The sequence below is a fragment of the Ornithorhynchus anatinus genome, chromosome 17, assembly GCF_004115215.2.
Source record: "Ornithorhynchus anatinus isolate Pmale09 chromosome 17, mOrnAna1.pri.v4, whole genome shotgun sequence".
Classification (NCBI taxonomy): Eukaryota; Metazoa; Chordata; class Mammalia; order Monotremata; family Ornithorhynchidae; genus Ornithorhynchus; species Ornithorhynchus anatinus.
Window position 1 is genome coordinate 2653021 of NC_041744.1, and position 27921 is coordinate 2680941.

Consider the following 27921-nt stretch of genomic DNA (forward strand, 5'->3'; position numbering starts at 1 on the left):
GCTGTGAGGAAACGGGGCACGGCGGAGCGGAACGGATCGGGGGGAAAGGGGACGTTTTAAATATCGTCCCCGGGCCGGCCACTCTGATGGGGGGAAGGGGCTCCTGGGGGGCTCGGGGGCGAGGCCCCCAGCTGCAGCGGAGGGGCTTCGGGGGAGACTCGGGGAAGGAGGAGCCCATTAACATTACGGGGCTTCCTCCAGCTTCCAGAAAATTCAGACGATCTGGGTTCTTGGGATTCCTTTCCTCCCCCCTACCCCCGGGCCCTTCTAACCACAGCCATCGCTCCATGGAATCGTCCCAGCCCCTCCCCACTGAGCGGAGAGCACCGTGCCGGGCGCCCGCTGACCGTCAGAGCACTGTGCGGGGCGCCCGCTGCGTGCGGAGCGGGAAGGTACGGATGCCGATCGCACGGTAAGCGTTTGGAGGGCACGGCGAGGAGAGGGGGGATGGGAATTCTGGGAACGAGGGCGGTGGGCAGCTGCCTCGGGGACGCCGAGAGGTCGGAGGGGTCGGAGGTGGCCCCGGGGAATTCCGCGGAGGCCGACCAGGGTGGGCGGACGACGGGTGGGCCCGCCGCCCGCCCGCCCCTCCTGGGCACCCCACCCGCCGCCCGAGGGCCGTGTCAGGCGGGAGCCCGGGCCCGTCGATGACTCCCACCCCCGCTCCTCCGTCCTTCAGGTCCCGCCCGGCCCGCAGGCCGAAAGACGTCTGCGCCGCTGGCCAGTCCCGCCGCCGGCCGCCGTTTGAGACGGGTGTGAGGGGGGTGGAAGAAGAGGGTGATGATAATAACGCTATTTGTTAAGCGCCTACTAGGCGCAGAGCGCCGTTCTAAGCGCTGGGGGAGATACAGGGTCATCGGGTTGGCCCGCGTGAGGCTCACGGTCTTCATCCCCATTTTACAGATGAGGTCGCCGAGGCCCAGAGAAGTGAAGAGACTCGCCCACGGTCGCACAGCTGACGAGCGGCAGAGCCGGGATTCGAACCCATGACCTCCGACTCCCAAGCCCGGGCTCTTTCCACAGAGCCACGCTGCTTCTCTAGGGTGGGGGGGGGAGGGAAACTGAGGAGGGCCCACCGCGGCCTACCCCGGCCCCACGGTCGGCCTGACCCAGAGGGAGAAGGTGAGAGATGGAGAACGAGCCGGTCTCGACGGAAGACACAGATGGGGAGAGAGAAAACACGCGTGTACGGCTGCAGGTCTTTTGGGTCACGAAACATAATGATAATAGAAACCACGACGATGACGGTATTTGTTAAGCGCTTACTATGTGTCAGGCACTGTTCTAAGCGCCGGGGTGGATACGACCTAATCAGGTTGGACCCAGTCCCTGTCCCCCGTGGGGTTCGCCGTCTCCATCCCTATTTTCCAGATGAGGGAACCGAGGCCCAGAGAAGCGAAGTGACTCGCCCGAGGTCACCCGGCAGACAAGAGGCAGGGCCGGGATTAGAACCCGTGACCTTCCGACTCCCAGACCCGGGCTCTAGTCGCGAGGCCGCGCTGCTTCGTGTGGGATGGCCGGGGTCGTGCTCAGGGAGTTGGGGGGCAAGGGCGGGTGGGACAGTTTTAGGGGTGGGGTCCGGTCAAGGGATTTAGACGGAGATTAGACTGTAAACCCATCAGTGGCCAGGGACCGTCTCTATCTGTTGCCGAATTGTCTATTCCAAGCGCTTAGTACAGTGCTCTGTACATACTGAGTGCTCAATAAATACTACCGAACGAATGAACGAAGGGGCTGACCAATGTGGAATCTGATTCTGAAGGGGTGGGAGAGGTGACCCCCTCCTCGGGGGGCCGGGGCCGGGTGTCAGGGGCCGGGGGGGGGCAGGTGGGGATTAGGGAGAGTGCTGAGCGGACGCTCAGCACAGCGCTCTGCAGCGAGCAGACACCTAGCAAAGGGTTCTGAACCCAGCAGACGCCCAGCTCGGCGCTGTGCACCCAGCAGACGCTCGGCACAGTGCTCGGCACCCGGCAGACGCCCAGCACAGCGCCCTGCGCCCGGCAGGTACTCAGCACCCAGCGGGCGCTCAGCACGGTGCTCCGCACCCTAGAGATGCCCAGCACAGTGTTCTGCGCCCAGCAGACGCCCAGCACCGTGCTCCATACCCTGCAGGTGCTCAGCACGGCGCTCCGCAACCGGGGGATGCCCAGCGTAGCGCTCCGCACCCGGCAGACACCTAGCACAGCGGTCCATAACCCCGCAGACGCCCTGTTCGGTTCTCTGCACCCAGCAGACGTCCAGCACAGCGCTCCGCACCCTGCGGACGCTCAGCACCCTGCTCTACACCCAGCAGACGCCCGGCACGGCTCTCCGCACCCTGGCGGTGCTCGCTACTTGAAAGCGATGATCTGACCTGAATGATTTAGACCGACTGAGAAGCAGCGTGGCCCAGTGAGTAGAGACCGGGCCCGGAGTCAGATGGGCTCTAATCCCGGCTCTATCGCTTGCCTGCTCTGCGTGACCTTGGACAAGTCACTTCACACCTCCGGGCCTCGGTCTCCTCAACCGTAAAATGGGAATGAAGAGTCTGCGTGTCCTCTACGGGGCGGGGACTGTGGCCAACTTGATTAGCTCGTATCCGCCCCAGTGCTCAGTACAGTGCCCGGCGCGTAGTAAGCGCTCAAAGGCCATTTAAAAAAAAAGACCCAAATAAACAGGAGGCAAGAGGCAGAGCTGGGATTAGAACTCAGGTCCCGTGGTTCCCAAGTCCGGGCTTTTCCCACCGGGCCACGGGATGCCGGGCCCCCCCCCCCCCCCCCCGACCCAAGGAAGGAGGTGAGCAGAACGCGGGACAGGCGGTTGGCATGGGGGCCGCGGACTGGTCACCCGGGCCTTGGGTTCGAGCCTCGCGGGCGCGGGAGGGGAGAGGAGAGCCGGGCTCCCCCGTCTGCGACGCGGGACTCGACCACCCCCTTCGGCCGAGGCCGGCGAACGAACGGAAGCGCACATTTCTAACAATTATCCACCTAATTGAGTCCCAATTAAACCCGAGGAGAGGGAAGGGAAGGGAAAAGAGGAAAGAAAAGGGAAAAGCGGCACGGCGTCCTGGAAAGAGCACGGGTCTGGGAGTCAGAAGGTCGTGGGTTCTAATCCCGGCTCTTCTGGGTGACCTCGGGCAGGTCACTTCGCTTCTCCGGGCCTCGGTTCCCTCATCCGGCAAATGGGGATGGAGGCGGTGAGCCCCACGTGGGACGTCCAACCCGATTTGCCTGTATCCACCCCGGCGCCCAGAACGCTGCCTGGAACATAGTAAGCGCTTAACAAATACCACAATGATTATTACTTATTATTAAAAGGGAAAGGCCTGGATCCTAATCTCTGTCTCTCTCCTTCCAGGGAGCTGCTCGGTCCTGAGTCCGCTGTTCAGTGCAATGTACTGAACAGAGTAAGGAGCGCTCAGTATATATCAGTGATTGACAGGGGCCCCGGACGACCACCCCCGTCCCCCGGACATACCCCCACTCCTCCTTTCCCCGGGAGCCAGCTGGGGCACCGGTGGCGGGAGGGGGGGGGTCTACCTCTCCCCCTAAACTCCCCCCGGGGAAGGGGGTCAACGGGGGCGGGGGGCTCTCACTCCGGCCCTGCTTGCCAGCACTTGGGAAGAGTGACCTAGAGAGAGAGAAACTGAGGCCTACGGAGAGAGGCGGAGAAAGAGAGAGACGGAGAAACAGAGCGAGGGAGATGGAGAAACAGAGCTAGAGATGGAAGAACAGAGATGGAAGTGGAGAAAGCGAGATGCAGAGAAGCAGCGTGGCTCAGCGGAAAGAGCCCGGGCTCGGGAGTCGTGGGTTCTAATCCCGGCTCCGCCGCTCGGCAGCTGTGTGACTTTGGGCCGGTCGCTTCACTTCTCGGGGCCTCGGTGACCTCAGCTGGAAAACGGGGGTGAAGACCGGGAGCCCCACGGGGGACAACCTGCTGACCTTTTATCAACCCCGGAATTTAGAACGGTGCTCGGCGCGGAGAAAGCGCTTAAATACCATCATCATCATTATTATCACGGAGGCGGAGAAACAGAGAGACATAGGGAAACAGAGACGGAAAAAGAGGGAGACGGGCTGAGAGAGAAGAAGAAAAAAAGACGAAAAGACAGAGACAGTCAGAGGAACAAAGACAGAGAGAGACAGAGATGGAGAAAGAGGGAGACAGACAGGCAGAGGCAGACGGGGACAGAGAGACACAGAGACAGACAAATGGACGCAGAGAGACAGATAGAGAAAGAGATAAAGAGAAAGACAGATAAAACAGACCAAGATAAACAGGAAACAGACAGGTAGGGAGGCAGAAAGAATGGGGGTGTGAGTGTGAGCGCGACCAGGTCCCCAGCTCGGACCCCCCCCCCCCCGCCCCATGAAGGCAGACCCCTCCCCACCAACCCCCCAAAACTCTGCAGCCCAAATGAACCCGGCCACCGAGCTTCCGGGCTGGGCGTGGAGCCGGCGCGGGTCATCCGGTCGGTCGGTCGTGCTTCCTACGGGCAGAGCACTGTACTGAGCGCCTCAGAGAGTACAGAAAACAACGATAAACGGACACGCTCCCCGCCCACAACGAGTTTAAGGTCTCGAGGGGAGGCAGAGGAGAATAGAAATGCACCAATTGCGGGTGTGAGGGGCTGGGCCCTCCCCACCCAACCTCAGGGGAGCAGCCTGGGGTCGAGGGGTCCCGGGGAGGGAGCCCCTGCCCCCCCCCCCCGGCGTCCTCTCGCCCTCTTCGCCCCGGCACCCGGGCTGGAGGGGGGCCGTGGGGGGCGTCCTGAGACGGGACCGGGGCTGGGCGTGAGGGCGGGGTCAAAGGGCAGCCCCGCGGCCGCCGACCCCTCGGCGTGGGGCTACGCCCACCTGTCTCGTGCCCCCTCACCCTCCCTGTGATCTCCCGGAGGGGCCCGGGAGAAGAATCGAAACCAGAGGTTGGATTCCAATCCCGGCTCCCCCACTTGCCTGCTGTGTGTGACCCTGGCCAAGTCACTTCACTTCTCTGGGCCTCAGTTCCCTCATCTGTCAAACGTGAGCCCCACGCGGGACAGGGGACTGTGTCCAACCCGCTTAGCTGGTAACCGCCCCGGTGCTCAGTACCGTGCCTGGCACATAGTAAGCGCTTAACAAATACCACCATCATTATCGTTACCAGGAAGGCAGGGGTTTGCCCAAGGTGACCCGGCGGCCAGGACGGATCCTTGTCCGCCCCTCCTCCCCGCTGGGGCGCTGGCCGCAGAGAAGACCCCGGGAGACCGATTTCCGGGAGGAGGGGGCGGCCGCCGCCCGGCACCCCCCGGCCGGATCCGTGCCCACCGGCCCGGAGGGTCCCCTCAACCCCCTCCCCCCGTCGCGACAGATCTGGCGGCGACCGGTGCCAGGAGAAGCCGGGAGCTGAAGGAGCTCCCGGCCCGAAGAACCCGCGCGAGACTCCGATCCCGGCGCCGCCGTGGCGACGTTGGCATCAACCGTGGGCTGGATGCCCTCCTGGACCCCCGCGGGGTCAGGGTGGACCGGCCAACGGCCCTCGCTCTTCCTCCGGTGACCCGCCACGGGCCGGCCCGCACTCCTCACTCTCTCCTCCACGCTTTGAACCCGCTGTGGGCAGGGACTATCTCTCTCGATTGCTATAGTGTGCTTTCCAAGCGCTTAGTACAGTGCTCCGCCCACAGTAAGCGCTCAGTCGATACCACTGAATGAACCAACGGATGCCTGACTCTCCCCGGTGACCCGGCACGGACCCTCCCACACCCCGGCCGGTCCCCACGTCCCAAGCCTGCCGCCTTCACGCCCCAGGACGTGGGCGAAACGTCCTGCCCCAAGCGCCCGGGCCCTTCTCCTGCCCGATCCCTCCAGGTTCCCACGCTCCGGCCCCGGCCCGGGCACCCGGCTGGCAGATCTGCCTCGGCCCCGGACCACGGCGCTGGGGAGGCGGGGTGGGCACCCCCAGCTTGTCCAGCCGCCAGCCCGACCCTCTCCGGTCCCGGGGGACGCACCCACCCCCCGGCCCGCCCGGGGAAGCGGCGCGGGCCTGGGCGTCGGAGGTCGGAACCCGTCCTGATCCCGGCCCCGCCACCTGTCTGCCGCGTGACCTCGGGCGAGTCACTTCGCTGGGCCTCGGTCACCTCGTCTGTAAAATGGGGACTAAGACCGCGAGCCCCGGCCGGGCAACCTGATTACCTTGTATTTATCTCTGTGCTTCGAACGGTGCTGAGAACAAAGCGGTTCGCAAACTCCCACAGTTGATATTTTTAGTGGGTCCAGAACGGGGCAGGGCTGGGTATCCTACCCGAGGATGAGAACTAGACCCGGCCCCCGGCCCACCGGTCCGAGGGGGGAACGGCGAGGGCGGGAATCGGAAACCCCATTTTACAGTCGAGGAAACAGCGGCACCGAAAAGGGAAGCGGTTGGTCACGGTGACTCAGCAGGCAGGCGGCGGAGGCGGGATTAGAACCCGGGTCTTCTGCCCCCCCCCCCCCCCCAGGGCCGTGCTCTCTCTCTTTCCGCCTTAGAGTACTTCTTGTGGGCAGGGAACTCTCCCAAGCGCTTAGGGCAGCGCGTTGCGCCCCGGCCTTCGATAAATCCCACTGCTACCAGAGCCTGATGGAAAGAGCAGGAGACCAGGTGTCAGGACACCTGGGTTCTAGTCTCACCTCCACCAGTGACCTACCGTGTGACCTCGAGCGAGTCGCTTAACCTCTCCGGGCCTACGGCGTCCCCATCCGTGACGCGGGGATCCAATACCCCTCCTCTGGGCCGTAAGCTCGCTGTGGGCGGGGGACGTGTCTGTTCACTGCCCCACTGGACTCTCCCAAGCGCTTAGCACAGCGATCTGCACGCAGTCAGCGCTCAATAAATACGACCGGTTGAACGAATGAATGCAAGTACAATTCGGCAACAGATTGAGACAATCCCTGCCCCACGACGGTTGAGGACGAGTAAATACCTGCTCTCCCTCCCGCTTCGACCGCAGGCCCCACGTGGGCTAGGGACCGCGTCCGGTCTACCCCGGCGCCCAGTACGTAGCGAGAGCTTATCGGATACCCTCGGTAATTCCAATCATAACTCTCCTCCCGTAACCGGCGGGGAGAACCAGAACCACGGCGTCTCTGAAGCCACGCGGGGCTCGGCGGAGGGAGCGGAAAAGCGGCTCGTAAATGCCCTTACGGGTTCGGCCCTCCCTTGAGCGCTTATCTCAGTCCCCAAATCTACCCCGAGTTTCCGTTTCTATAAAAAGAACGAGAAGTACGTTTCCCTATCTACACCCTGTTTATCTCCTCTCGATTTAGGGGGGTGGGGGGCGAGCCTTAACCGTCCCCCGTCTCCGAACCAACACCGCAATTATCGTCATCATCATCATCCTCGTCATCGTTATCATCACTTCAAGGGCTTCCTATGTGGTAAGCACTGTGCCCAGGCCTGGGGGAGATTACAAGATAACAAGCAGTCGGCCCCTTTGCGCGCTACCTACTGAGCGCCTACTGGGTACGGAGCACTGTCCTAAGCGCTTGGGAGCTTCGCTTGTCTCCACCCCTGCGCTTAGTACGGTGCCTGGCACATGGTGAGCGCTTAACAAATACCGTAATAATCATACCGCGATAGAATGGGAAGAGAATAATAATAATCGTGGTACTTGCTAGGCGCTTACTACGGGCCAAGCACTGTTCCGAGCGCTGGGGTAGATTCAAGCTAGTCAGGTTGGACCCAGTCCCTGTCCCGCCTGGGGCTCTCGGGCTTCATCCCCATTTTACAGATGAGGAACTGAGGCCCAGAGAAGTGAAGTGACTCACCCAAGGTCACACAGGAGACAAGCGGGGGAGGCGGGATTAGAACCCAGGTCCTCTGACTCCCAGGCCCGGCCTCTAGCCACTAGGCCACTCTGCTTCTCTGTACTGTCACAAGATGGGAGCCCTGGCATCTCTGAACCCCGGCCCCCGGCCTCACCCCGGATGGGGCAGGCGAAAGGGGCAGAGGGTGGGAATCGGAGAAGCAGGTGGCCTAGTGGCTAGAGCCCGGGCCTGGGAGTCAGAAGGACCCGGGTTCTAATCCCAGGACCGCCGCTCTTCCGCTGTGTCGCCTTGGGCAAGTCGCTTCACCTCTCTGTGCTCCAACTGCCTCATCTGTAAAATGGGGGTGAAGAATGTGAGCCCCATGTGGGACAGGGACCGCTTCCAACCTGATTGGCTCCCATCTACCCTAGTGCTTAGTACAGTGCCTGGCACGTAGTAAGCGCTTAAACGCCATTAAAATAAACCGGGAAACGTACGTTAATCTCCGACTAACCCGGGGGCCCCTTCCCTCTCATAATAATGACAGCGACGGTATCTACTCCGTGCAACACACTCACCATATCACTGGTGAAGTCAAACAAGGCACTTGGGGTTGACAGTCTAGCAGGGAGAGAGAAGGGGTACCTCATCGTTCATTCAGTCATTCAATAGTATTTACTGAGCGCTTACTAGGTGCAGAGCACTGTACCGAGCGCTTGGAAAGTCCAACTGGGCCAAGATAGAGACCATCCCTTCCCCGCAACGGGCTCAGTCTAGAAGGCGGGAGGCAGACGACAAAATAAAACAAGTAGACGGGCCTCAACAGCATCAGTATAAATAATTACAACTACAGATATTTACAGATGAGGCCCAGAGAGGAGAAGCGATCCACCCAAGGTCACACAGCCGGTCAGCGGCAGAGCCGGGACTCGAATCCCGGTCTCCTGGGGTCCCGTCGCCTACTCTTTCCACCGCCCCTCCAATCGATAGTATTTACTGAGCGCGTACTGTGCGCACAGCACCGTGCTAAACGCTTGGGAGAGAACAACAGGACAACATAAGAGAGTCGGTGGACAGGCCGCCCGCCCGCCCGCGAGGAGCTCGCAGTCCAGATTCCCCCCTCGCCTCCCTGCTTCTCAACCAGCGGTGCCGGTCGAACGCTCGGTGTCCGCAGAGCGCCGCACTGAGCGCTCGGAGGAGTACGCTACAGCCGGCGGACTCGATCCCGGCTCTGGGTGACCTTGGGCAAGTCACTTCTCCGGCCCCGGGTCCCCTCATCCGTAAAACGGGGGTCAAGACCCTCGCGAGCCCCACGCGGGGAAGGGACCGCGGCCGAGCCCGTTGGCTCGTACCCACCCCGGCCATCAGCACGGCGCCTGGCACGTAGCGAGCGCTTAACGAATGCCACTTCGAAAAAAGAGGAGGGCGGAGCAGAGGGAGAAGGATCCAGCAGAAAGCTGCCCTCCCCGCCAGCCCCTGGTGCCGGCTGACCGCCGGGCAGCGCCCGGGTGCCAGGAGAGGGCTGGGCCGCGGGCCTCGTGCCGAGCCCTTTCCTCACCGGCTCTCGCAACCCGCCGGTCTCACCCGCGCCCCGCGGACGGGGAAACCGAGGCACACAGAGGGGACGAGGGCCGATCCCCACGGCGCGTCGAGGGTTGGGGCGTGCCCGGGGTCGGGGGTCTCTCTCTCCACCGGTCGACCCTGCCCCGCTCCCACCGTGGAGGACCGGGCCGGGGTCCGCAACCCGTCCCCCACCACCCACGGGGTCGAAACCCGGGGGTCCCTCGGGCCGGGGGAGGAGATGCAACTGTCGCAGCTGTGGTCGGAGACCCCGCGGCAGCCGGTGGGAACCGACCGGGCCCGGCCCCCTCCTCGTCGGGCCCGGACCCCCGGCTCCTCGCCGTGGAGGGCTCCCGAGCGGGAGGGTCAGAGGGCAAAGGGAAGGAGGAGGATCGGATGGGGCTCCCGTCCTGGGGTCGGTGACCCGCTAGCGCACGGGCCCCACTGGGGAAGGGGCCAGAGGGAGGGTCGGGGGGCTCTCTCTGCTGGGGGAAGAGGGGCTGGGGAGTTCCCCACTCCCAGCTGGCCTTCACCTCCCCCCCCAAAGAAGCCTCTGAACCCCGGTCCAGGGCGAGGGCTGCAAAAAGCCCCCCTCCCCACCCGTCCGGCCCCGAGCTGGGGGTGGGAGGGGGCCGTGCCACTCTCCGCCGCCCCCGCCACCCCCGAGAGGGGACGGGAGGGGGGTCGGGAGGGAGGGAGGGAGGGAGGGAGGGACCCCGGGACTGGACGCTAACCATCCGCCGGCCTGCCCCTCGGGGTCTGGGGGGCTCCTGGCGACGGTCCGGGACCCCCGCCCGGCCAGGATTTGAACGCAGCTGAGGATGGACCGGTCCTGGTCCTCTTCCTCCTCCTCCATCAACAGCAGCGCCACCGCCTCCCTCTCATTCCTCATTTTTTTCCCCCTTTCTCCCGGACTGTAGGACGCAGGGGGAGGCAGGGAGACCCCCCTCTTTCGCACCCCCACCCCGGGGACACCCCCGAGGGATGGAAGGCGGCCCCTCCCTGCCCCAGCCTCCGGGGAAGGGGACCCAGGGAGGGGGAGCGGGGAGGGAGGGTCCCCAAAGCCCCCCGCCCCAAACGGGGTCAGGGAGTGGATGGATGGAAGGATGGAGGGAGGGATGGAGGGAGGGAGGGATGGAGGGATGGGTGGGTGGTGGTCTGTGCCTGCTGCTGCAGGAGGGGTCCCCGTGGGGTGTGTGGGGGTCCCCGGGGGGGGGGGGTGGGCGAGCACTCACCGTGGGCGAGCAGCGTGGCCAGAGCGCAGCAGCACAGCAGAGAGAAGGACCGGCTTCCCGGCGTCCGGGGGGCCATGGTCGGGGGGCGACCCGGGCCCGGGGAGGGTCCTGGGGGGGGGGATGGGGAGGGCGGAGGGGGGGGTCCCGGGGGTCAGGCCCGGCCCGGGCCCGTCCCCATCCCTCGTCCTCTGCTCGTCCGGGGCGGGCGGGGGGCGGGCGGGGGGCGACCCCCTTATAACTCCTCCGGGAGGGTGGGGGCGGGGGGCTGTCCTGAGATGCCCCGCCTCTGCTGGACCCTCAGTCGCCCCCTACCCCGCCCTGCCGGCCAACTGGAAAGCCTGTGAGCGGGTGTGTGTGTGTGTGTGTGTGTGTGTGTATGTGTGTGAGAGATGGGGGTGGGGGGCTGCAGATGGAGAGCCGCCCGGGACCAGCCAAGACGTCTACTACGCCCTCGAGGAGTGGGGGGGGGGGCTCCGGGTCGTGGCGAGGAAAGCTGGGCGGGGGGCTCCCCCGTGCTCCCCCGAGTCCAAACGGTAGCGGCTTCCCCCGGGATGGGGGGGGGGGAGGTCAGCGAGGCACGTGCAAGTCCAGGGGTCCGCACCTGCAAAGCCCCCCCCCCCCGCGACCCCCAATTCGGGGGGCGGCTGCTTGCAAGACGCACGTTCCTCCGAGGGTGGGAGCGGGGGGAAAAAGCCCACAGCAGCGGCCCCCTCCCCCGCTTCAAAAATGATGCGAATTCAGCGATGGCCACGGCAAAATCCCCCGAGGGCTCGGCCGGCTCCAGCGGCCTCTCGGGCTCCAAAGAGCCCCCCCCGGCCCGGCCCGGCTCCTGCCCGCCCCCCCAAAAAGAGAAAAAGCAAATCAAAAGCAACCAGCAAGGCAACTTTAATCCGTCCGGAGAGAAGGAAAAGTTTGTCGTCGGAGGAGGAGGAAAGGGGGGCGTCCGGCTCCGGCCTCCCACCCCGGCTGGGGGCAGGGGGCGGGCGAGGAAGGGGTGGGGAATGGGAGGTAGAAAAGGCTTTTTTGGGGAGTCCCGGGGGGGGGGCTCCGTCTCCCGGCTCCTTCCTTTTCCTTCTCGTCCTCCGCGCCTTGGCAGGACTTCGGTTCGGGGCCTAACCACTGGGCTTCCCCGCAGGACCGGCTGCAGCCGGGTGCCAAGGAGGCCCCCTCGCCCCCCCGCGCCGGGCTTTCTCGATGCTTTTTCTGCCTTTTTTTCCCCTTTCTTTTTTGTTTTTGTAGATGGGGGGAGGTGGGTTTCTTCTTCTTCTTCCCCCCTTCTGCAAAGAGGGAGGCTGCCTTCCGGGAAAAGGCACGATCCTTGAACTTTTCCAGCGGGGTGCGATGGGTCGGGAGCTCCCTCCGCTTGGCCGGGGGAGGCGCGAGGAAAAAATGGGGGTGGGGGGAGGGAGGGGGGGGGTCGTCGGCCCCGGGTGGGAGGACAAGCAGAGAAGGAGGAAGCAAAGGAAAAAGGGAATAAAAAGCGCCCGGGGTGCGGGACTCGCAGGGGCTGCGGCCGGCGGGGCGGGCGTCTGGGCGCCCACTGGCAGCGGGGCCGCCCCTTCCCGCCCCTTCCCGCCCCTTTGGGTCACGTGGCGCCGGCGCGCGGCCCTCGCCCTCGGCGCGCGCGCAGCTCCCTCCCCGCGTGGCCCCCGGCGCGCGCGCGCGCTCTCTCGCGCGCTCGCCCCCCAACACGCATGCGCACACCCCTCCCCCCGCCGGCCTGAGGCCGCATTCCCCCCTTCCCCCCCCCCCCGCCGGGCTGGGGTAGCGCGCATGCGCCTGGCGGAGGCGCCGCGGCGGCGTCTCGGCGGGGCTGCCGCGGTGGGGGGAGGGGAGGGCGCCCCTCATTCATTCATTCATTCATTCATTCATTCATTCATTCATTCATTCATTCATTCATTCGTGTTTTTTTTTTTTTTTTATTGAGGGCTTACTATGTGCAGAACACCGTGCTAAACCCTTGGAATGGCCAATTCAACAACAGAGACCATCCCCGCCCAACATCGGGCTCATAATCTAAACACTGTCGTCGTCCCCCGGACTGGGGGTGGGGGCGTCCAGCACAGCAGGGGATGCTGGGGGAGGCAGGAGGAAATACTCATAAGGTCCAGTATTTGTTAAGCGCTTACTATGGGTCAGGCACTGTACTGAGCGCTGGGGCGGACGAGCCAATCGGGTTGGACACAGGGCCCTGTCCCACGTGGGCCTCACAGTCTCCATTAATAGATGAGGGAACTGAGGCCCAGAGGATAATAATAATAATAATAATGTTGGTATTTGTTAAGCGCTTACTACGTGCCAAGTGTTGGGGTAGATACAAGGTCATCAGGTTGTCCCACGTGGGGCTCCCGGTCTTCATCCCCATTTTCCCGATGAGGGAACTGAGGCCTAGAGAAGTGAGGTGACTCGCCCAAAGTCACACAGCTGACAAGTGGCAGAAGCGGGATTAGAACCCACGACCTCTGACTCCTAAGCCCGGGCTCTCTCCACTGAGCCACGCTGCTTCTCTCTTAGAAGTGACTTGTCCAAGGCCACACAGCAGACAAGTGACAGAGGCAGAATTAGAACCCACGATCTTAATGTTGGTAGCTGTTAAGCGCTATGTGCCGAGCCCCGTTCTAAGCACTGTGGCAGATCCAGGGTCATCAGGTTGTCCCACGTGGGGCTCACAGCCTTCATCCCATTTTACAGATGAGGCACCGAGAAGTGAAGCCCGGGCTCTTTCCACTAAGCCACGCTGCTCTTCGAAGCGAAGTGACTTGTCCAAGGCCACCCAGCAGACAAGTGGGGGAGTCAGGATTAGAACCCAGGATCTTCTGCCTCCCAGGCCCGGGCTGAACCCATTCTGTTTCTCGCTGCCAACCTCCCGTCCTGCCCCTGGCCTGGAAGCCCTCCCTCCTCCGATCCGACGGACCATGACTCTCCCCCGCCCTTCAAAGCCACATCGCAGGCCCATCTCCTCCCAGAGGCCTTCCCTGATTAAGCCCCCGTGTCATTCATTCATTCATTCAAGAGTATTTATTGAGCGCTTACTATGGGCAGAGCACTGTACTAAGCGCTTGGAATGGACAATTCGGCAACAGATAGAGACCATCCCTGCCCACCGACGGGCTTACGGTCTAATCGGGGGAGACAGATGGACAAAAACAAGACAACTTAATCATGATAAATAGAATCAAGGGGGTGGACACCTCATTAACAAAATAAATAGGGTAATAAAAATATAGATAAATGAGCACAGTGCTGAGGGGAGGGAAAGGGGGCTTAGCTGAGGGGAGGTGAAGGGGGAGCGGAGAGGGAGCAGAGGGAAAAGGGGAAGCTCGGTCTGGGAAGGCCTCTTGGAGGAGGTGAGCTCTCAACACGTCCACATCTCTAACTTATTTCTCTTCCCGTCTGTCTCTCCCTCTAGCCCTGTTGATCGGGATTGGGTCTGTTGATCGTTGGTTCGTTCCTTCGGTCGTATTCATTGAGCGCTTACTGGGTACACAGCACTGTACTAAGCGCTTGGGAAAGTTCAACGCAACAGTGACAGTCCCTGCCCACAACGAGCTTACAGTCTGGGGGGGGGGGGGGAAGACAGACATCAAAGACGATGACAGTTAGGGACATAAGTGGTGGGGGCCGGGGAGGGGGGAAGAGCAAAAAGAGGCAGTCAGGGTGATGCAGAAGGGAGTGGGCGATGAGGAAAAGTGGGGTCTGGTATATTGTACTCTCCCAAGCGACTAGTACAGTGCTCCCACAAGCGTTCAATAAATAGGACGGAATGAATCCTGCCTCGCTCCGTCCTCCTGCTATCACATTCCGGAACGGTCACCCCAAAGTAACATCCAGAAGGTGGGGATGGGGCAGGGGGCATCTCCTGCAGGGAGCACTTTTATGCCCCCCAAGTCGGCCAGTCGTTCTTATCGAGTGCTGACTGTACTGAGCGCTTGGGAGAGTCCAGTGGAACAATAAACACACATTCCCAGCCCACCACGCTTACTGTGTGCAGAGCACTGTGCTAAGCGCTTGGGAGAGGACAACGCGACAATCAACAGACACATTCCCTTCCCACAACGAGCTTATAGACTCCAGAGAATGTAGTGACCCTGACCTTTTTTTTCTTCAGCGGTTTTTGTTAGATGATTACTATGTGCCAGGCACTGTACTAAACTCTGGGCGGGGAAGAGAGAGAGGAAAATTGGGTTGGACGCAGTCCCTGTTCCACACAGGGCTCACAGTCTTAATCCCCATTCTACAGATGAGGGAACTGAGGCCCAGAGAAGTGACGTGACTCGCCCAAGGTCACGCAGCGGAGAAATGTGCCGGCATTTGAACCCACGACCTTCTGACTCCCGGGCCCCCGCTCTAGCCGACAGAGCACGCTGCGCTCTCCCAAGTGCTTAGTACGCGGCTTGGCGCCCGGTAAGCGCTCCATAAATACGGTAGAAGGAATAAGGAGGAGAGTGGGTGGCCGAAGGGTTGATTTATGGACTTGGCTCCTTCATTCAGTTGTATTTATCGGGTGCTTACTGTGTGCAGAGCACTGGACTTCCCTTAGAGCCACAGGGGCAACGGAGCCGTCGGCTAGAGGAAGCCAAGGGTAAGGAAGAGGCTAAAGGGTAGCCGAGGAAAATCCACATTTTCCCCCCATCTTAAAGGGATCCCCGATACAGGAAAGTCGCTCCATTACCACCTGGCCACAGAGGGGTGGGCAGCCCTGCCCTGTGACCCCTAAATCCACTCCCTCCCCTGTCCCCCCCCCGAACCGCGTCCCCTCCTCCTCCAGCCGCCTCCCCAGCCGAGGGTCCCCCGGCGCTCGGTACTGAGAACCGGGAGGATCTGAACTGGGGACTCCCGGGTGGCCAGCCTCGCCTCCGTCCCCGGGGGTTGGCCACCGGCCACCTTCGGGGGCGCGCTTAAGGTGGCATTAATTGCCGGGCTCGTCTTTTTGGCCGAAACTGCAGTGAGTCGCATGCGCAGGAGAGCCGGAGACAGTGGGAGGGGAGCGAGAGATGGGGAGGGGGAGAAGACACACGGGGAGGGGGAGGAGAGAGAGTTCTCTCGGCCACCAGCCCTTGCGGCTAAATGGTAATGAGCGACCCGAGTTGTTATTCCTTGCTCCACGTAGCCGTCGTTAGCCAACGTGGCGGTGGGTTGAGGTGAAGACGTCTCCTCAAAGGGTTCGGGGACGGCCACCTCGTCCCGCCGACCCTCTACCCCCAATCCCCCATATTCATTCATTCATTCGATCAATAGTATTTATTGAGCGCTTACTATGTGCAGAGCACCGTACTGAGCGCTCGGAACGAACAGGTCGGCGACAGATAGAGACGGTCCCTGCCGTTTGACGGGCTCACGGTCTAATCGGCTGCCAACGTCCGAAAGGGATCGAATCGAGTTCACGTCGCCGGGGACGGGGCACGGGGCAACTCGGTCACTAATAATAATAACGTCGGTATTTGTTGAGCGCTTACTATGTGCCGAGCACTGTTCTAAGCACTGGGGGAGATGCCAGGTCATCGGGTTGTCCCACGTAGGGCTGGCCGTCTTAATTCCCATTTTACAGAGGAGGTCACCGAGGCACAGGGAAGTCAAGTGACTTGCCTAAGGTCACCCAGCCGACAAGCGGCAGAGCCGGCATTAGAACCCATCTGTGAAATGGGGATTGAGACGGTGGGTCCCACAAGGGACAGGGACTGCGTCCAACCCGACGGACCTGTAGCCACCCCGGCGCTTAGAACGGTGCCTGCTACACAGTAAGCACTTAAATACCATAATTATGATCTTTTATCTACTTCAGTGCTGGGCACAGAGTAAGCACAAATACCGCAAATATTAATTTTAAGATCCTCGGTAGTGAGCGGCGCCCATCGGGGTGGGGAGGGCGGGTCCATGGGGCTCGTGCCCCGGATGGGCACGGGGACAATTTCCTCGCGGGCGCCCGGGGAAGACGGATGACGTTATTCTAATGTAAAATGACGCAACCGAGGTCAAAAATCCACCGTTTAATGGGAATGTCCGGGGCCGGGCTTAGCCAGAAGTGATTCATTTCTGGAGCCCGGCCTGGCGGAGTCGTGGCCCGGCGGCAGCCGGGGACAAAAGACACGTGCAGGAGATCCGGAGCACCGGAGACCCCCGCGGGGGGAGCCGGATCACGGGGTCCGCCCGGCCTGATCCTCACTGCCTTCTGAAGAGAAGCAGCGTGGCCCAAGGGGTAGAGCCCCGGCCTGGGAGTCGGAAGGACCCGGGTACTAATCCCAGTCCCGCTACCGGTCCGACGTAGGACCTCGGATGAGTCACCTCTCCGAGCCTCGGTTCCCTCCTCTGTAAAACGTTGGGTTTAGACCGGGAGCCCCCCGCGGGACAGCGACTGTGCCCAACCTGAGCACCCGGTATCCGCCCCCGTGCTGAGGACGGTGCTTGGCGCTTCGCCAGCGCTGGACAAATGTTATCTGTGCCAGTGCCTGGCACGTAGGAAGTGCTTAACGAATGCCAGAGTCATTATTATTATTATTGCCCAGAAGCTCCCTCACTCTGCAGGAGGAAGACACGGAGCTTGACAGGGAGGGATCAGCTCAATCTCCCGCTGCCCGGGGGCGAGGTCCGGAGAGCGCGGGGGCGTGGGCAGGCCCGACGTGGGAAGGGGTAGGATGGGGATGGACGCGTGCACGTGGGCGGACCAGGGTCACCGCGAAGGCCAAGGCCTGCTCTCCAGGGAAACTGGGAAACTACTTGCCCCGCCAGGCACAGAGTCCAGCTTTTGGGGGGGTGTTATGGGGGACGCCCCCAGCCTCATCTTGGTCCGTTGTCCGAGGATTGGACGGGAAGAGCTGCTCTCCCCCCTTTCCAAACCTTTCTGGAAGGCCCTAGGCCCTCCTCTCCTTTTCTCCCACTCCCGGCTGCGCCACTCTTTCATTCATCCTCCCTCTCATCCCCCCGGCCCATACGTACAGACATATGTAATTTATTTATATCGACAGCTCTCTCTCCCGCTAGACTGGGAGCTCACTGTGGGCAGGGAATGTGTCTGTTCTACTGTACTCTCCCACCTGTTCAGTACAGTGCTTTGCAGACAGTAGGCGCTCAGTAAATGACTGAATGAATGGGGGGAGTAGCTCGCAGAGGCCAGATGGGTACCTTTCCCCCCACGCCCCATTCTGGGCCCTACTCCCTAGAGGTGGCATGTTTTGCACCCAGAGCGGTTACCGGTTCCAGAAGCGCAACACCTTCTGAGGGGTCACCTCCTCCCCGCAGCCCTCCACGATTACCCCCCGGTTTTGCTGAGTCCCCGGCGCTGTTGTTTATTTACATTAATAGCTGCCTCCCCCTCAAGACTGGGGACAGGTAACGTGTCTGTTCCTTGTTCCGTCGTACTCTCCGCGGTGCTTCGTACAGTGCTCTGCCCAAAGCGCTCACGCCATCCACCTGACCGACTGCCAGGTGTCTTTCTATCGGTCCTCAGCCCTCCCAGGACATCAGCCGCTAATAATAATAACGAGGCGGGGGATTGGTGAAGCACTGTCCTAAGCATGGGCGTAGATATAAGGTAAAGATGTAGAGAAGCAGCGGGGCTCAGTGGCATGAGCTCGGGCTTGGGAGTCAGAGGTCGTGGGTTCTAATCCCCTCTCCGCCACTTGTCAGCTGTGTGACCTTGGGCAAGTCACTTCCCTTCCCTAGGCTTCAGTTCCCTCATCTGTAAAATGGGGATGAAGACTGTGAGCCTTACCTGAGACATCCTACCTTGTATCTAACCCAGTGCTTAGAACAGTGCTCGACCCACAGTAAGCAGTTAAATACCGACATTTATTTTTTTTTTATTTATGTTGGACCTAGTCTCTGTCCTACATGGGGCTCAGTCTTAATCCCCATTTTACAGATGAGGGAACTAAGGGCCAGAGGAGTGAAGTGACTGGTCCAAGGTCACCCACCAGAGCCGGGATTAGAACCCACAGCCTCTGACTGCCAGACACGTGCGCCTTCCCCTAGGTCCCGCTGAAGGCTGTTACACTGGCTCCTTCCTCCCCCAGGGGTTTTTCATCAGGGCTCAGCCCCAACATTCAACACAGCTGTGACTCCTTTTTCCGGCTCCCACTCTCTGTAAATCATTTGTTCGATAGCTGCTAAATTCCTAAAGGGTAGGGAAGCCTGTGGGACTGGGATAGTTGGCCAAGGGGCTAGCACAGTGTTTTACACACAGTGCCTGCTCTTTCCTTCCAAAATGATTAACTTTTAGGGGCCCCAGTAGCCCTACCCGTTCACATGGAAGGAGAAAGGCAAGAGGAAAAAGGAAAAGGATGGAGGGTGGGGGAGAAGAGGAGAAAAGCAGCATGACTGAATAGAAAAAGAACACAGGGCTGGCAATCAGAGGGACCTGGGTTCTAATCCCAACTCTGCCCACAGCTTGCTGGGTGAATTTGGGCAAATCACAATGTTTGAGCCTCACTTTCCTCACCTGTAAAATGGGGATACCTATCCTCCCTCAGACCGTGAGCCCCGTTTGGGACACGATGTCCAACTTTCTTAGTACGAGCCCAGTGCTTGACACAGAGTAAGTGCTTAACCAAAACCATAAAAAGAGTAAAAAAAGGAGGGGGGGGGAGGGAAGAGACTCTCTCCCCCCTCGCAGTGAGTAGGAGTGAGAGTTGGAAGGTTTTTAATTAGCTGGACGCATTCCCAAACACTTTCCCACAAAGCTTCTGCAAATATTACTCACTCTACTTTTTTTAAAACTACATTTGAAAACAAGTCTCCAAATATTTACCAGGCATCCTGTGGCATACACTGGCTTGCCTGCAGCTCTGCAGGACCCAGCTCCCTTTGTGTCTGCCTAGAATCCCTCCTGCTGCTGCCGCCGCCGCCACCCCACTTGTTCTAATTGGCAGATTAGGAAAAAAAAACACCCCACTAACTCTGGGCCAAGCACCGGGCTAGATACAAGATTAGCAAATTGGACCCGATCCCGATCTCAGTTTAAAGGGGAGGAAGAAGTAGCCTCGAATTCCTATTCTGGGGGAGGGAAGTTACTTGCTCCAAGTCACAATATAAGCACGCGGCAGAGATGGGATTAGAAATCGATATTTATTGAGCGCTTAATGCGGGCAGAGTCCAATAAAGACATTCCCTGCCCACAGTCTAGAAGGGAAGGGGTGCTTGCTTGTCTCCAAGTCCTTTGCTCCGGGCCTCCTTACTGAAGCTACGGTTTTACCCTCATTATTGTCCTTGGAGGGGGCGGGTGTGCTGATTTTATTCAGTCTAATTTGAGCGCTTAGTGTGTAAAGCACTGTATTGACTGCTTGGGAGAGTAGAATGGTATTTATTAAGCACCTACTCTGGGTCAAGCCCTGTACTAAGTCCTGCGGGGGGGGAGATGATACAAGCTAATCGGGGTGGGCACAGTCCTTATCCCACCTGGGACTCAGTCTTAATCCCCACTTTACAGATGAGGTAACTGAGGCCCAAAGTGAAAGGACTTGCCCAAGCTCACACAGCAGACAAGTGGGAGAGCCAGGACTAGAGCCCAGGGTTTATTTCTGGCCTTGATAGTAGTCTTTGCAAAAAAGACTAGACGTTTGGGAGGCAGAGGACCCGGGTTCTAACCCGTGTTCTGCCACATGCCTGCCCCGTGAGGTGGGGCAATTCACTTTTCTGGAATGGAGAAGCAGTATGGCTCAGTGGAAAGAGCAAGGGCTTGGGACTCTGAGGTCACGGGTTCTAATCCCAGCTCTGCCGCTTGTCAGCTGTGTGACTGTGGGCAATTCACTTCACTGTGCCTCAGTTACCTCATCTGTGAAATGGGGATTAAGACCGCCAACCCCGCATGGGACAACCTGATCACCTTGTATCCCTCCCAGTGCTTAGAACAGTGCTTTGCACATAGTAAGTGCTTCACAAATGCCATCATTATTTTCTGAGCTTCGGTTCCCTCCTCTACAAAAGTGGGGATAAAAAAAATCTGTTTTCCCTCCTAGCCCGTGAGCCCCCTGTGGGACCTGGTCATCTTATATCTACCCCAGTGTTTAGAACACAGTATTTAACAAAACTCACAGTCATTAGTACCGCTGCACGTAGCAGATGGTGAGCACTTAATACCAGCATTTTATTTAACCTGCTTTCTCCCACACATACTTTCACTCCCCCCCCCCCCCCCCCCCCCGACAACTCCAAGAATGTACCGTGATGTTCTGACCACGGGGAATTAACTCCCAGCCTCCTCTCCCTTCTCCTCCCCCTGTGAAGGGGATGGGCAACTAAGAAGCAGTCTTGGCTGGTGGATAGAGCGTGGGCTGGGAGGTCCAGAGGAGCCGGGTTCTAATCTTGGCTCTGCCACTCGTCTGTCGTGTGAGCTTGGGCAAGTCCCGTCCCTCCTCTACGCCTCAGTTCCCTCATCCGTAAAATGGGGATTAAGACCGTGAGCCCCGTGCGGGGACGTGGACCGTGTTCAATGTGACTGGCTTGTATCTGCCCCAGTGCTTAGTACAGTACCTGGCACTAAGTACTTAATACCACAGTTGGTAGAAAAGCGGGGAGGAAGAGGGGAAAGCAGAGATCCAGAGAGATTGAGGGATGTTCCTACGTCTAAGTACTTAAATCTGTAAAATGGGCATTGAGATCGTGAGCCCCGTATGGGACATAACCGTGTCCAACCTGATGATCTTGTATCCACCCCAGTGCTTGGCACGGAGTAAGCGCTTAATACCATTAAGTCACTCAACTATGACTGACTCAATGATTGAATAATGGAACCCGTAGCAATCCTCAGCCTAAATCCATGCCCACCCCTACCCTGACCCCTTGCCCGCCTCCAACCTGTGCTGCTCCCTCCTCGTCTCCTGGCCCTAGCCCAGCCTGCCAGCCTTGGGCCAGGGCACTGCCTGGCTCTACGGACACTGGGAGCCAGGCTATTCTAGACCCTTCTTCTAGGCACCTTCAAGCTGGGTAGGGAGGGGAGGAGAGGGGAGGAGAAGAGTGCCACATCACTCCCCCGTCTTGTTTAAACTCTCAAGAACCGAGGCAGGTTAAGGGGGCTGAAGAAGACTGCTGGAATGAGATCGGCGGGGTGGGAGGGAGGAGTGAGAGTGTTAGGTGGTCAATCTACCGGTCAGAAACCGCTGGCATCGCTCCCGCTTTGACTACAGAAGCCGGTGCCCCCGACTCAGCCTTAGTGTGGGGCCGGCAGCTCGAGGAGACTTGATAGTGATGAAAAAAAAGTCTACGTTTTATTCCAGATTGATACATTTGGCCTTACAGAGCCCAGGGAGGGACAGGAATCGGACTGCGCCACTTCCTTTGGTAGGGGGTGGGATCCCTTTGCATCTTCCCACTGGAGGATTTGCTACTCGGCTTCCCCACCCCTCATTCTGCTCCTCCAGGAGGGCTGGATAACACACGGGAGACACGCACACAAGCACACCCCTGACTTCTCCTGTCTCTAAACCCCGCTCCCCCAGGGGCACCCCCCCCTTGGGCAGGAAAGGGTCTCTACTCTTGAAGCCAGGAGATGGGCAGGGAACTCAACGGACCAGACGGCGAGGCGGGACGCACTGTCTATAGAATTAAGGGCCCCAGCCGTCGCTCACGCCCGCCGAAAGGTCCGTGTGTCGAACGCCCGTCCAGAGCTCCGGGCCCCCGTTTCGAGGACCCGTCTCCCCGCTCAAAGAGGGGCGACCCCTCCACCCGCTGCCTCTCACCCCTGCTCTGGCCCCGGCCCTCGATCTCACACCACACACACACAACCTCCATCACCTCCTGGAGTTGCTAGACTTTTGTGGCACCCACGATGCGGGGTTTGACCCTTGTCCCCCAAAGGAAATGGCATTGTCCGGTGGGGAGGGGATACATTTAGGGGGCGGCCAGGTGGCAGGAGACCGGTGCCAACCGGCTCCCTCGCCGTGGGGCCGGCGCAGTGCCCGTGGCACGCAGTGAGGGGGCGGTCGGTTAGTCGATCCTCCACCGTCCGCGGGGCCTGCTGGTCCTGTCCGGGTCCGCGCCGCGGCTTCCTGGGGACAGAGGTGACCATTGGTTGGCCGATGGGGGGGCGTCCCGACCCGCCACGGGGAGAGGGGGCTCAGATGGCTGTCGCGTGGGGAACCCAGTCCTCCACCCAGGGAGCAGGAAGTTGGAAGGTGGGTAAGGAGCCCGGTCGGGGGTCACTACTGATTCGGTGGGTCTCACTCACTGCTCTGTGGGCTCTAAGGACGAGGTAGATTTTGTGTTTACGGGGGATAAGGAGCCCTTGACTATATTCTCTCAATATAGTGCTCAATACATACCACTGATTCCATGATTCCTCCCACTTGCCCGAGAAAGAGAGCCCCACACTCACCACTCTCCGTCCTGTCCGCTCCAAGGTGTCCTCCACTAGACCGAGATGGACGAGGGGGCCGGGTCTCCCCCGCTGCATCTGGGCCTCAGGCTCCTTCCGCGGCCCTAGGAGATAGACCCGGTCAGGTGTCGGGGCAATCTCGCTCTGGCCACCCCTCCGCCCACCCCTCAGCTGGACTGTCCCCTGCAGGCTCACTCACACAAGGAAGAGAGAGGGGAGACCCCTCCGAGGCAGAGATAGGCAGAGAAAGGACAGAGCGGCCGCCACTCGCAGGCCCTGCAGGGGAGGTCCTGGCTGGGTCACCCCGCCAAATCTGGGTTTCCCCCACCGTGTCTTAACACCTGCAGTCCCCCTCCCTCCCACCCGATTCCTCAGGGTCTCACCTCAGCGCAGGATCATCTGGAAGGCTTCTCCGGGGGGGGCAGAAAGAAGCTTGGCTCCTTATGAAGCCAAGTCCCTGCCCACTTACCCAGTGCCAGTCTGGTCTTTCTCCCCTGCCACCCCCCGACCCCCATAGAGCCTAAGGGGGAAGGTGACCCCAAATTTGGTCCGACTTGAGCAAGACCACACCCTATTCAGCACCCTTTTTGGCAAATTGGGTTTAAGAGACACAGCCCCTGCCCCCTGGGAGCTTACAATCTACGTCAGTCCTATTTATTGTATGTTTACCTTGCGCAGAACACCGTACTAAGCGCGTGGGAGAGTACAGTATAACCCTTTAACAGGCACCTTGCCTTGCCGCAGCACGCTTGCTGTCTAGAGCGGGAAGCATTGACTTTGGAACAGAGTTCAACACTATACAGCACATACGGTCCCCGCTCTTAAGAAACTTACAGATCGAGGTACACACAGGCGGAACGGCAGATAGTCGGTACGTGAAATGGCGCACGCTGAACCCCCGGTAAACTTGAACCGGCAGTAGGCGTAGATAAAAAATAACGGAATAAATTAGTCCACGGAAGAGCAGAGGGTGGTGGTATCGCTTTTAAGCCAATAATAGTGTTCACTGCACGCTATTCGAACTTATTGAACTAAGCAGACCGGAAGGAGAGAGATGAATTGCTAAAAGATCCCTACTTCATTTAGTTATATTTACTCAGTGCTTACTATGTGCAGAGCACTGTAGCAAGCGCTCGGGGGAAGACAGAAAACAGACGCATTCCCCGACTCCGACAGGTTTACAGTCCACGGCACACCGGCGTCTCTATTGAACTCCAACTCACTGCTGGGCTCTTGGGGGAGGTAGAGGAATCGGGGAGGCCCCAGACACCATCCTGCCCTCGAAGGGCTTCCAGTTGAAGAGGCCTCGAGGGGCACGTGACGGTGCCGCCCCCCACCCCTCCCGTCGGCGGGTCTCGGTTCCTGCCCCCTGGGGACTTACAATCTGACGTTCCCATCCCCACGTCGTCGCTGAAGCCGAGGAGGATGCTGGACGCGTGATGATGGAGGTTTCCAGTGGCCGGGGGGGGACTGGATGTGCACCCCCTCTGCAGAGATGGGGGTGGGGGGGGAGCCTCAACCTCTCGGCCTTTGGGGGGTGCAGGGTGGCACGTTGAGATGGCCAAAGGGCACCGGCCTCGGTGCCTTTGTGGTTGAATGGAAATACAAGCTAAAGGGGGGGGATGGCAGGAAGAGAAGGAAGAAAGAGCCATCACAGAGACACACAGAGACACACAGAGACACACAGAGACACACAGAGACACACAGAGACACACAGAGACACACAGAGACACACAGAGACACACAGAGACACACAGCATGCACCCCCATGCATCCCGTCGTTTCCCATCCCTTGTCAACCCTCATTTTTAGACCCAGATCCCTAGTCAACCCCCCACAAGTGCTTAGTACAGTGCTCTGCACACAGTAAGCGCTCAGTAAATGCAATTGAATGAACCCAAGACCGATTTCACAGCAGCACAAGCCCTCGGCCGCCTCCTCTCCAAAGATGCTTTCTTGTCCCAGTCGGACACTTCTCGGCCCGGACACCAAACCTCTCCGGCCAGCCAAACCCGTGCCTTGCACCTCTGGGGGCAAAGTATTTTAGCCGCATCAGAAGCGGGGACACAAAGCTCCTTAAACCCACACAGTGTCCAGCCTCTTTATCTTCTACCTGTCCCAACACTTGGCGTAATGCTTATCACATAGTAAGCACTAATACCTTCATCAAATAAGCAGTACGGACACATCAATGTATCACACATTGTCCCCCCCGACCCCCCCTCAACCCTCTCCCAGAACCCTTTTTAACTCCACAACCCACACGATATTAATGCAGTTGACATTGTACTGCCCAGCCCTTGTGCCCCCCACATTCCCAACCCCACCCACAGAAGTGAATGCAGTAAATCCCACTTATCCCAATCATATATCAATCATCGACCCAAATCAGTATTCGTTTTTAAAACTGTATTTGAGCACTGGAAGTGCTTGGGTGAGAACAATCTCCAAAGTCCCACCACCCCTAATTCAATTATCCCAGTATTTGCCCATCCCACCCTCAATTTTAAGTCCTTGAGACCGGTCCATTCCTCCACCCCTTCTCTCCCCCTAATCAATGAATTTAACAAGTAACCCCAACCTAGACCCCCTCGCCACCAATAAACCAGGCTCATCAAACATTTCTGAGCCACCCCTATAAAACCGCTCCACCTCAAGCCCTGTTATCACCCATTTAGTCAACATCAATTAGCCCAGTCTTAAATTGCCCTTCAAAAGCAACAACGCAAATCACACAAGCCAAAAATAATTCCCACACCCCCCACATTCATCAACTCCCCCCCCAATTAAAAAAGCATCAACTTCTGCAATTAAACAAAATAATAATAAAAAAAAAACAACCAGAGGGCATGGCAACCCTTACTCACCCACCCCCAGAGGGGTACGTTCTGTCTCCTCTCCACGGGTTACAAGAACTACTGCCCACGTAGGCCTTAAATGGGCGAGCAAAAAGCCCAGACGCCTCTGGGCTTTAAAGGGGCAGTGCCACTTGCCCCATTGGAGGGCACTTAGCGGAAAGACTGTAGGGTTAGAGAAGGAAGCAGCAGAAGGCTATTAAGGAGCAGGGCATTGGCAGGTGCCCATCGTTAAGAGGATCTGGAAAAAACGCCCTTAATTAGAGACACCTGCAACCCATTCCCCTACTCCTTGAGGATCCGGTCTAACTCTCATCCAAACGCTTTTCCAGCGCTTAGTGGAATGCTTTGCACCCAGTAGGATGTTCAATACATAAGAATGAATTAATCAATCGCGGACCTCAATCTCTTCACTGAGGCTTCCCCAGTCACCACTGTCTCTTCCACCCTGTCACTCCTTTTTTATTTTGGGTTGTGGTTTTTTTTAAAGGTATCTGTTAAGCGCTGACAATGTGCCAGACTCCGTACCAAGCGCCACGGCAGATGCAAGCTAACGGGGTCGGTCACGGTCCCCGTCTCACCTACGGCTCGCGCGTTTAATCCCCCATTTTCCAGACGAGGTGACCGAGGCCCGGAGGAGCGGAGCGACTTGCCCGAGGTCACACAGCAGACAGGTGGCGGAGCCCGGGTTGGAACCCAGGTCTTTCTGACTCCCGGACCCGGACTCTAACCACTAGACCACGCCGCTTCTACCGGCCATGCCGAATACGTGCACAGCCAAGAGAACTGGAATACCTACAGCCCCAAACCCAGGTCCCCAGATGCATAATAAATGATTATTATTATATTTGTTAAGTGCCAGGGACCGGACTAAGCGCTGGGGTGGGCACAAGCAAATCAGGTTGGATTCATTCACTCAACAGTATTTATTGAGCGCTTACGATGTGGATACGGTCCCTGTCCCACGTGGGGCTCACGGTCTCAATCCCCATTTTGCAGATGAGGGAACTGAGGCCCACAGAAGCGAAGTGACTCATCCAAGGTCACACAGCAGACAAGTGGCAGAGGCAGGATTGAAACCCACGAGCTTCTGACTCCCAGGCCCGGGCCCCGTCCACTAAGCCACGCGGACAGATGTTGCGGCCGTCGCCCGCTCTGCACCGCCTTCTCCCTCCTCCTCCTCCTTCTTCTCCTTGTCCTCTCCTGCCTCTTCCTCCTCCTCCTTCTTCTCCTTGTCCTCTCCTGCCTCTTCCTCCTCCTCCACGTCCCCGTTGCCTGGGGCAGGCTCCGTTGTCCCCTTAGGCTGCAGGCAGCCGCTGTCCCTGGGCCTGATGAATCTTTGATGAAAACCAAGCAGAAACCTTCCTTAAAAATTCAGAAAGCGAGCGAGGCGGCGGGCTGGGGAACTCCGGTAACCCCATCTGCCAGTCTGTGCCAGGGCTGAGGATGAACAGTAGTCGGGGGGGCGGGGGAGACACAGAAAGAGAGAAGAGGGGAGAGACGGAGAGAGCGAGAGAGAGGACCCAGCTGTCCGGGATGGTAATGAGATTATCCATTCCCTCTTTCCTTCAGTCGAATTTATTGAGCGCTTACGGTGTGCAAAGCGCTGTTCGGAGCCCTCGGGGACAGAAGTAAACAGACGCAGTCCCTGCCCACCATGAGCTCAGGGTCTAGAGGGGGAGACAGACATTGATAAACACATATTAATAGATAATTTATTCGTTCAATAGTATTTATTGAGCGCTTACTATGTGCAGAGCACTGTACTAAGCGCTTGGAATGGACAGTTGGCAACAGATAGAGACACAGATTCATTCAATAGTATTTATGGAGCACTCACTATGTGCAGGGCACTGTACTAAGCGCTTGGAATGGACAAATCGGTGACAGATGTCTACATATGTGCTGTGGGCTAGGTATGCATTTATTAAGCACTTATTAATCCTGTGCCTTATTGAAGGCACGCCTCCTCCAAGAGGCCTTCCCTAATGAAGCCCCTCCTTTCCTCTTCTCCCAATCCCTTCTGCGTCGCCCTGACTTGCTCCCTTTATTCGTCTCCCCTCTCAGCCCCACACCACTTCCGTCCACATGTGTCATTTATTTATTTCTAGTCATGTCCGCCTCCCCCTCTAGACTGCAGTGGGCAGGGAACGTGTCCAGAGGTCATGGGTTCGAATCCCGGCTCTACCACCTGCCAGCTGCGTGACCGTGGGCACGTCACTTAGCTT

At 59.2% G+C, this 27921-nt stretch overlaps 1 protein-coding gene across 1 annotated transcript in view; it reads right to left on the reverse strand.

Annotated features, from left to right (window-relative positions):
- TMEM132E (transmembrane protein 132E) overlaps positions 1-10614 on the reverse strand; it is a 31699-nt gene extending 21085 nt beyond the window's left edge. Inside the window, 1 exon segment of the mRNA XM_029081721.2 lies at positions 10535-10614. Within this exon segment, the coding sequence (XP_028937554.1) occupies positions 10535-10610 (76 nt within the window). The 5' untranslated portion in view covers positions 10611-10614.
- Between the last annotated feature and the right edge of the window lie 17307 nt (positions 10615-27921).